The 9,873-nt window shown below is 52.5% G+C and overlaps 1 protein-coding gene across 1 annotated transcript; it reads right to left on the bottom strand.

The window, feature by feature from the left end:
• Positions 1–399: 399 nt before the first annotated feature.
• ANKK1 (ankyrin repeat and kinase domain containing 1) lies at positions 400–9,042 on the bottom strand. The gene is made up of 8 exons (XM_064732050.1): positions 8,858–9,042; positions 6,365–6,659; positions 5,860–6,011; positions 4,969–5,018; positions 4,730–4,885; positions 3,794–3,912; positions 2,881–2,926; positions 400–2,532 (listed from the first exon to the last, which is right to left on the bottom strand). Exons 1-8 carry the CDS (start codon positions 9,040–9,042, stop codon positions 1,193–1,195), a joined length of 2,343 nt encoding a protein of 780 aa, XP_064588120.1. The 3' UTR covers positions 400–1,192.
• Positions 9,043–9,873: the final 831 nt, after the last annotated feature.

The raw sequence follows: 9,873 nt of genomic DNA on the forward strand, positions 1-9,873 counted from the left end.
ATCACGAGCACGTAAATAAGGGAAATGCCAAGATTTTTGGGGGTTTTTTTTGTGGTTGCAATAAAAAAGTCAATTTTTTACACTCTCTGCAAGCCAAAATGTCACCAGCATTTCATTTCATAACCTGCCCAGCTCCCCACTTCACCAACGGCAAATGTTAAAAATGAATCATTTCATTACAATTTATTTTAAATGATATCTAAAGGCTCTGATGCCAAAGCATCGTGAAAAACTGGGTTTGAATACAATACACATCAATACCTTAAGTTAATATAAAATGAAAACCGCATTAGCAGAGGTTTGGCTTTTTAACCCCTCTTTTTAACCCATTTAATCTCACGTTATCAGGCAACAACAGCTCCCCTGCAGAGCTGGGGTTGTTTGTTTCTATTTCAGCCTCTTCCCAGCTGAAGGCCATGACAAGTCACCCTCCCAGCAGGCACGTTTGGGGACTCAGGAGTCACAGCAGGGCTGTCAGAGCTGCACACCAGGGCTCTCACTGTCACCAGCGAATCAAATCCCACAAGAAGATGTTTTTCACAGGGCTGATTGAGCCCTGGAACATCCTCCTGAAGGAAACCAGGAATTATTTCCCCCCAGAGACACGACTCAAACCTTGACCTGCAAGCAGCCAGATCTCGTGTGTGATAATTCTGGAATTTCTGTTCCCTGTGCTGCATCCATTTCAATACTCTCTAGCAGTGATTTTTCCTCCCTGCCTTGTTGTATTTCATTCTTGTTACAGAAAGGAGATGTCAGGAAATCTGACACATTGCTGTGCCAGCAGCAGGTGAGAATCTCACGATTCAATTCCCACCTGTGCCAGGGCCATTTTACACCAATTTTCTCTGTAGGAAAACATGGAATGAAAGCAATAAAAGCTGTGTGTGCTGTGCACAGCTTCAGCACTGCCTGCATGAACAGGGGGTGCATAAATCCCTGCTCAGGAAGGATTCAGTAGGAAAGCACTGCCTAGAGTATAACCAAGGCAAAACGCTCTACAAGCTTGGAAAAGACCTTGTCATCAAATAACTTCATTTTCTTTTACTCTCTGAGTGTTCACACTTAAAAACGTCAATTTAAAAAGGGCAAATATTTTCCTGCAATCAGCAGGGGACAGGACAAGGTGCTTTGAGGCATTAAACGTGAAAGCTTGGGAAAGCTCAAGCTCCAGATTTTGGAGCTGGTGAATTTACAGATCTGTCCTTCCTGGGATGAGCCTGGGCACCTTCACTTCGTTCAGAGTCCTGTTGCCAGCTTTGCTGCCCGAGGCCTCCTTGCCCTGCAGCAGGGTGATGATGTTCTCCCTCTGGTGCCTCACGGCCAGCTGCAGGGCCGTGCACCCCGTGATGTCCTCCACGTCCAGCAGGGCCCCCGCCTTCAGCAGGGTCTTCACAATGGCCAGGTTGCCCTTGAGCACGGCCAGGTGCAGCGGGGTCCGGCCCACCTTGTTCCTGGCGTTGACGTCGGCCCGGCACTCCAGGAGGTTGATGACGCTGAGGAAGGAGCCCCTGAGCACGGCGAAGTGCAGGGGGGCCCAGCGGGACCGCTCGGCCGTGTTGGGGTCGGCCCCGCAGCGCAGCAGCTCGCTGACCACGGGCTCGTCCCCGTAGCGCGTGGCCAGGTGCAGCGGCGTCCAGTCCATGCCGCCCTTGGCGTCCAGCCGGGCGCGGCTGCCCTTCAGCAGCCGGATGATCTCGATGTGCCCCTTGAAGGAGGCCAGGTGCAGGGGGGTCCAGCCTTTGTCCGTCCTCAGCTCCACGTTGGCCCCATACTTGATGAGTTTCTCGCAGATCAGGTACTTGCCCCTGGCCACAGCCAGGTGCAGGGCGCTGTAGTGGTTCTGGTCCAGGCTGTTGACGGAGATGCCGTTCTTCAGCAGGTACTGCACCACCCTGAACTTGCCCCTCTCCACGGCCACGTGCAGCGGCGTCCTGAGGTTCTTCTGCTTCCTCTCCAGGTCGGCCCCCTGGCTGGCCAGCAGCTTGACCAGGCCCACGTGCCCGAAGCCCGCGGCCACGTGCAGGGCGGTCTTGCCGTCCACCTCCTGCGCGTTGGGGTCGGCCTGGCGGGACAGCAGCACCCGCGCCACGTTCTCGAAGTTGTTCTGGGCCGCCAGGTGCAGCGGGGTCCACCCGTCGCGCTCCTGGGCGTCGGCGCGGGCCCGGTGGTCCAGCAGCAGCCGCGCCGTGCGGTCGTCGCCGTGCTGGGCCGCGAAGTGCAGCGGGCCCCAGCCGTCCTCGTCGGCCGCGTCCACGTCGGCACCGTGCTCGATGAGGAGGGCGCAGATGTCGGGGAGCCGGCGCTGCACGGCCAGCAGCAGCGGGGTGCAGCCGCCGCCCGCCGTGACATTGGCGCCGGCCCCGCGGCCCAGCAGCGAGCGCACCTTGGCCGCGTGGCCCTGCAGCACCTGCAGGTGCAGCGGGGTCAGGCCGTTCTCCTGCACCCTGCCCAGCTCCTCGGGGCACAGCTCCTCTGGGGTGCCAGCCTCCACATGTGGAGGTGGGACAGGAACCTCCTGCGGGTCCTTTCCTAAAGACAGGGATGCGAAATGGGAGAAAAAGAGTGAAAAACTCCCAGGAAGGGAGAGAGAGCCTGTGGCTCTTGGTAGGATGACATGGAATGAAGTCATTTGAGAGATAAGGAATGTAAAATAAGGCCAGACATGACCTGGGACATTTGGCCTCTCTCTCACAGTACCTATTTCCTTAATAGTACATTTTTCTTAACTTAAACTTTTCCTTAACTTAAACTTTTCCTTACTCAAAAGTGTCCCCCACAAGGAAAACCTTATGAGCCACATCCTTCTACAACAAAACAAACAACTTTTATAGCTTCCCCTTCTTTCATTTTCAATTTTAAAGCCAGCCTCCTACTTACCCCCACTCCTGGTGTCTCGAGGGAAGGTGAACTCCTCTTTGTCACCCTTGTTTTCAGAAAGGAGGAAAGGAAAAGGATAAAACAGAGTGTTTATTTGCATTCTATAATGTTTGCACAAAGCCCTTTGCTGCTGCTCTGCAGTTTTGTGTTATCATTTGAGAGTTTTTCATCCAATCCTCTTTTTGCACCCAAAACTCAGCTAAGCCAATCATGACACAGCAGGCATGGGGGAGCCTGAAGATGATCTCTGGATATCCATGAGCTCTTCCTCCTTGTGCTCATTTGCTCCCAAACACATCCATACTCTGCTTCCTGACTGCATGGCAGCATCTGAAAATTATTTCCTTTGTTGTTTAGGGACCCCCAAGCCCATACTTCTTCAGGCCTCTGGTTTCTTGCACAGCTTGGCAAAACCCTCTAAATACCAATAATTCCCAACTCCTATCTCTCCCTGTTTTCTAGGCATAATTACTCCAGTAGCTGGGATTACATCGTGACTATCCAGAAGCCTGATCTTCTTCTTAGCTAGAGAAACAGGGGGATTTAAAACTACTTTTTACAAATATTTCTGTAAGAATTGTTCAAACTGGAACATCCTCAGATTTGTGCCATGAACAGAAGCCTGTGATTCTGTGTTTGCTCGAGTTTCTTTTAGTGACTGAATAATAAACCCACTTCACCTGGGCAGTTCCAGAAAAGAGTTTTCCTCTCAGACTATTTATCATTTAGTGCATTTGTTGATTAATTTGCAGGTGTCTCATCCCCATAAATGAATTACAGAGGCACAGCCTGTGCAGACAGCCTGTGAAGGTGCTGAGGGGCACCTCTGGGAGGGGAAAGAGCCTCAAGGTCTGGTCAGAACAAGGAGCAGGCTCAGAGGAGTTTCCTGAGAGGCACAGGGGGGTTTGCTCACCTGCTGGCTCCTGGAGATGGCCGGTTTGTGGGACATCTTCCTGACCAGGCGCTCGTTCTCCGGGTCCTGCACCAGGCTCTGGATCAGAGCCAGCAGCACGTCGGTCTCCACAGGGATATCTGCCAGGGCAGAGCAGCTCAGCTCAGCTGTGCCCCAGCTCCAGAGCCACGTGGGAAGGGACAGAGAAGGGATGAGGGGATGTGTGACAGCAGAAGGGCACCCAGCTGTTAAACCTCAGAGGTGGAACTGGGAAAACGGGACACAAACCCAGCTCATAAACCCATGGCGCTGACCCTTGGCTGATCCATGTCAGAACCCAGGAAATTCCTCTGGCTGCCCTGGAGGACTTGAGACCCTGGCAAGGGGCTCAGCACAGAGCCCAAGACACCTATGCCTTTGATTTTAACCCATGAAAACAATTATCAGCTTTTTGCAAGGAGTTAAAAGCCACAAGGGTTTGAATAGAATGATAGTGAATTTATCACAGGGTGAAAATGTAGAATTTTGGGGTTTTTAGAATGGGGGTTCAGGGGGCAAGATGGAGGAATCTGGGCATTTCCAGTCTTTCTCCTTCTTCTTCTTGGCCTCCATCTTCTGCTGTGATGGTGACACTTTTAGATTGGTTTAGAGTAGAGACAGACTGTCTAACACAAGTGATAGGTATTGGAAAGTAATTATAAATAAAGTACAGGTAGTCTTTAGTATAAAAAGATAACACTGCCCTGAGGGCAGTCAGTGTGCCACAACCTGAGCTGCTGGACAGATCTCAGCAGGTTGGAGAAAGAATGATAGAGATAACAGAAAATAAACAACCTTGACAACAAGAGCCAAGGAATTCTGCCTTCTTTGGTTTGGGGGCTGGGAAAAAGAGACTTTCTAACACCTTGGGGTCATCTCAACACTGGAAACCCCATCAGATCCATGCCCCATTCCCACCTGCAAAGCTGGGCCTTTGCTTGGGGTCCTGGTCCCAGCACCTCTTCATCAGGTCCACCATCTGGTGGCACTCCCCGGGCCAGTCGTCCCTGACGAGCTCCAGCCCCGGCCTCTTCCCCGCCGCCACCTTCACGATGATGGCCATCATGTTGGCTCCTGGAAAAATCCAGCACCTCTGGGTGTTCTGCCTGGGAAAAGGGCTGGGACAGACATTCCACGGGTGCAGGGTTTGTGCTTACCTGTGTAAGGCTTTTTCTGCATGAGCACCTCCCAGATGACAATGCCAAAGCTGCCGGAGAGGAGAGACTGTGAGCACTTGGACATGAGATGCTCTTATTGCTTCTGCCTTCTGGGGAAATGGGGAGGTCAGGAAGGAGGTTCTTCAGGAGGGGAGGATTTCATCTCCCAGAGCTGAAGGATTTCATCCCCCAGGCCAAAAGGATCAGGCCTTGTGGTTCTGCCTCATGCATCTCCCTTAGGAGCGGGGTCATCACCCTCCAAAGGGTCTGAGCAGGCACTGGGAGCCTTTCCTGGCAAAGTCAGGCTCTCAGTGCCTTTCTTCCACTTTATTCACACTGAGGTTTCAAGCCCTTGGCTCCTGCAAGTTCCTGTGGCCATGCAAACCCTCCTTTCCCTCTTCCCTCTACCCTCTGTGCTGCAAAGGCCAAGGAGCTGAGGAATTTTTAGACATGGACTTGGGGCTCATGTGAATGTGCTGCAATGCTCCTCGCCCAAGAGGACAAAAGCCAAGCTGAAACCTCTTCTCTGCCTGTTCCTGACCAAAATGAAGCTGAACGCAGAGGCAGATAACCCTATATTGGAATTGTTTTAAAATCAGTCTCAGCAGGGACTGTGATGAAAGAGCAGCGCTGGTGTTTGGGCTCTGATCTCACTCGTTTTTGGGAACAGGGTGTGATGGCACCTGAGGCAGAGGGTGCATTGGGATGATGATTATCCACAGAAAGCCTCCTCCCTCTCAGTCTCACCACTGAGGCTGGGGCACCCCAGTGTGTTCCCCACGTTCTACAAGGCAGAAAAGCAGAATTGAAACAAACTGAGGCAGTGTCCAGCCCCCCTTGCTGGGTGTCACAGCCCGGGGACACCCCTGGGTGCCCTGGGCCAGCCCTCACCTGTACACATCATACTTGATCCCCGGGGGCTTGCTGTTCTGCAGGAACATTTCGGGGGGGATGTAGCTCAGGGTGCCCCTCAGAGCTGAGCTCTCGATGTACTGCATCCTGCTGGACTGCTCCATCCACTTGGACAGCCCAAAGTCGGAGATCTGCAAGCAGGAACAGGGAAAATGCCCCAAAATGCTCACACTGTCCCTCCTGCTGTCACCCAGACATCTCCCCATCTTTGGGGTCAGGGCAGGAGGAGGTGGGAGCAGCTGGAGCTTGACAAAACCCTGACAAGGTGCAGCCACTGTGTGCAGCTGGAGCCTTAAATCCCCAGAGCTGGCCCAGAGTGGCTGTGTGATGCTGAGAACACCACCAGTGTAATTTGCTCAGCAGCTGCTTGTTAACCACCCCACAGGTCACTCTTTCACGGGGTGTTCCTCCAGTACCTGACTTACTGGGGTTCTGGAGCTGTCTGGCAGAAATAACCTGGCTCTGGTGTGAGCAATGGCCGTACCTTGACGTGCATGTTCCCATCCAGGAGGACATTCCCTGGCTTCAGATCCAGGTGCAGCAGGGGAGGGCTCATGCTGTGCAGGAAATTCATGGCCAAGCCCATCTCATGGATCACCCTGAATTTCAGCTGCCAGGACATTCTGTGGGTGGGGAGGATTCTCTCCAAGGAGCCCCTGGCCATGTATTCCATCACTATCCCCAGGGGGCTGTTGCACACCCCGTAGATGGTGACAATGTGCTGGAATTTGATTTTCTCCATCTTGCTGGCCTCCTCCATTAGACAGTTCATGCTGGTCCTGGAAAATGGAAAAAAAAAAAATTTAAAAAATTTAAAATAAAAATTAAAAAATAAAACTAAAAAATAAAATTAAAATTAAAAATGGAAATTAAAAAAATTAAAAATTAATAATTAATAAAAAATACAGCGGGAGTCAGAAATTTCATCAGTTGATTCACGGCTCAGTAAGTCTGTAGTAACTTAGTGACACCCAGCCTTTCCGAGCACTGCCTACCCCAAAAATATTCACCCCAAATTCCCCCTTGAGTTGATGATAATGTTGCCACACAGGGATCTTTTGCAGATTAAAATCTGATATGGATGGTGTTGTGACTTCTCAAAATGAGCTGAGGTTTATTTGGGCAAAATCAGCCAGCACAAAGAAAAGATGAAAAGCTTGCACTTGTTTCAATCCTTAGCAGTGAGGACAGAGAGCCTGTGCTTGTGACACTGCTGAAATGGCTTTAAAGTGCCCCAGGGCAGGGTTAGATGGGGAGAAATCCTCCCCTGTGAGAGCGGGGAGGGGCTGGCATGGAATTCCCAGAGGCTGCCCCATCCCTGGAAGGGTCCAAGGCCAGGCTGGAGCTGGGGAAGGTGCCCCTGGCCACGGCAGGGAGGATTCAGATGGGCTTTAGGGCTGTTCCCAAAGCACTCTGTGGTGCCATGAAATTCCCAGTGTCCCTGGCAGCAGGATGCCAGGAGCAGGCAGGAGGACTGAGATGAGCTCTAGGGCTGCTCCCAGCCCAAAGCACTCTGTGGTGCCATGAAATTCCCAGTGTTCCCTGGCAGGAGGATGCCAGGGGCAGGCAGAGAGGATGGAGATGAGCTTTAAGGTTCCTCCCAGGACAGAGCACTCTGTGGTGCCATGAAATTCCTGATGTTTCCCTGGCAGGAGGATGCCAGGGGCAGGCAGGGAGGATGGAGATGAGCTTTAAGGTTCCTCCCAGCCCAAAGCACTCTGTGGTGCCATGAATTCCCAGTGTTCCCTGGCAGCAGGATGCCAGGGGCAGGCAGAGAGGATGGAGATGAGCTCTAGGGCTGCTCCCAGCCCAAAGCACTCTGTGGTGCCATGAAATTCCCAATTCCCTGGCAGCAGGATGCCAGGAGCAGGCACAGCTCCATGCCACGCCTTGGCCACTCCTGCAGCTCCTCCTGTGCCTGCAGCTCTGTCCCTGGGCACGGTGACTGCTCCCAGGGAACCCTGGCACTGCTGCTGGCTGCCAGCTCTGGCAGACCTGTTCCTCCAAACTCTCCCAAGGCTCACCCCTCCCGACCTGCTGAACGAGTTTGGGGGAGCAGCCAGGCAGCAAAGGGCCAGGAGTGCCTTTAAAAAGCACACCCTGGGAATGGAGCTGAGCTGCCAGCAATCAGGCCAGGCATCTAAAATGGTTCAGCCAAGCAAAATCTCCCCACAGTAAGACCTACCCATGGGTTGAGGAATCTCAGGTATTTTACCACAATTGATAAGACACAGAATTAAAACTGATTATTTGACTCTTCCCCCCCCCCACACACACACAAACAAGAACAAAATGCAAATGTGAAATCTGCAGAGCAAACTGAGGACAGGCAGTGCTCAGCCTGAACTCAGTTGTTGTCTGCAACAAGAAATCACAAGAGTGAGATTTTTATCCTGGCAGGCTCCTTCCAAATTTGAGGGAATAAAATTTTAAATTGAACAAGTCCATCAACTCTGCTGTTTTTCCATCAGCCCTGCCAGTATTGGATGTGTTATCAGCAGTGGTTGTGATTGCCTGGCCCTGCTCCATCTCCAGACTCAAGGTAAGCACCAGAAGAGTCTCTGCTGGGAGAGCAAGAGGCAGAGAGGAGCTGCAGGTGCCCCATGGAGAGGACGGAGATTCTGGAGGCTACAGGAGCAGGGCAGCAAAACCAGCTGTAAATCCTCTGCCCCTCATCTTTAAACCTGGTGGTTAATTCAGTTGGATGGATACACCTCAGCCCCAGTGTCCAGTGGCAGCTGTAAATAACCCACCAGGCTGCTTTAATCCGTGTTTAAGGTGCTGAGCTCAGCCCCAGGCTTCAGCCCTGCTCTATTCCCCGTGTTCCTTGTGCATCCACACGGGACAGGGAAAGGCAGAACTCCTATTCCCCACTCCCTCTGGGTACCCAACCCCTCCCAAGGAGCCGAAGCTCCTTCTGCAGAGTTTCATCCCCCAGTCCCTCCAGCTGGGATGGCCAGAGCTGATCAGGGGTTACCTGTCCATGCTGGAGTCCTGCAGCAGGTACGGGGAGCACTTCACAGCATAGACCGTCCTCCACCTCCTGTGCTTCACCTGGTACACGTGGCCAAAGCCCCCGCTGGCCACTCGCAGCCACTCATCCTCGAAATCCTCCTTGCTGAACACGGTCAGGCTGCCCAGCCTGCCCCGCTCCGTGCCCATGGCACAGCTGGCTCTGCTGCCTGCTGGGGAGGCACAGGAGCTCCTCTGCCCTGCCCTGCCCTGCCCTGCCCGGGGAGGTGGGGATTCACCCCAGGGCAGCCCTGTGCCAAGAGGTGGATCCTCATTGGGGCTGCTCACATGTTCTGCTTTTCACTCAGGCTCAGCTCCAGGCTGGCAGCGTGGCTCTGCTCGCTCATATCCAGCACTGGGTGGGCAAATCCTCCAAGAATTCCAGGTGCAAAGGACAAGCCTGCAGTGATTGCTCCGTGCTGAGGGTGGAATTCCTCAGCTGAGGCATCAGCACAGCCTGGGGAAAATGAGGTGGGACTGGGGCAGGGTGAGGCTTGGAGGGAACACAGAATTCTACCAGGTAGCATTGTACCTGAGAGATGTGGAGAACAATCCAGAGAGAACAGAGGGGAAAAAAAAAAAAAAACAGAAATAGCTGGATGGAGAGGTGGAAAAGACTCCAAAATGATGAAAAACTGAGTTAAAAAAACCCTAGAAGCAGCAAGATGGAGAGGTGGAAAACATTCCAGAAAGAACAGAGGGAAAAAAACCCCAGAGGCAGCTAGATGGAGACATGGAAGACACTCTAGAAAGATGAAAAACTGAGTTAAAAATCTCCCCAGAAGTAGCTGGATGGAGAGGTAGAAAAAACCACTCTAGAAAGATAAAGAACAGGAAAAACCCCAAGCAACCAGAACTGGCACATGAGTGCATGAGGCTGAGAAAAAACCTCAGCAGAAATACCAGAAATGTGGCAAACCAGAGCAGCTCCCTCGGGGATAAAATAAAACCAAATCTCCCTGAAGTGGGTGTTGGGAGGAG

Source organism: Zonotrichia leucophrys, chromosome 24 (genome assembly GCF_028769735.1).
Source record: "Zonotrichia leucophrys gambelii isolate GWCS_2022_RI chromosome 24, RI_Zleu_2.0, whole genome shotgun sequence".
NCBI classification, from domain to species: domain Eukaryota; kingdom Metazoa; phylum Chordata; class Aves; order Passeriformes; family Passerellidae; genus Zonotrichia; species Zonotrichia leucophrys.

Excerpts from the sequence above, each read along its gene's own strand:
- ANKK1 (XM_064732050.1), bottom strand. The coding sequence starts at position 9,042 with ATGGGCACGGAGCGGGGCAGGCTGGGCAGCCTGACCGTGTTCAGCAAG. Across the intron at positions 6,660-8,857 it reads CAGGACTCCAGCATGGACAG|GACCAGCATGAACTGTCTAA; the intron begins GTAACCCCTGAT and ends TCCATTTTCCAG. Across the intron at positions 2,927-3,793 it reads CCATCTCCAGGAGCCAGCAG|GGTGACAAAGAGGAGTTCAC; the intron begins GTGAGCAAACCC and ends TCTGAAAACAAG.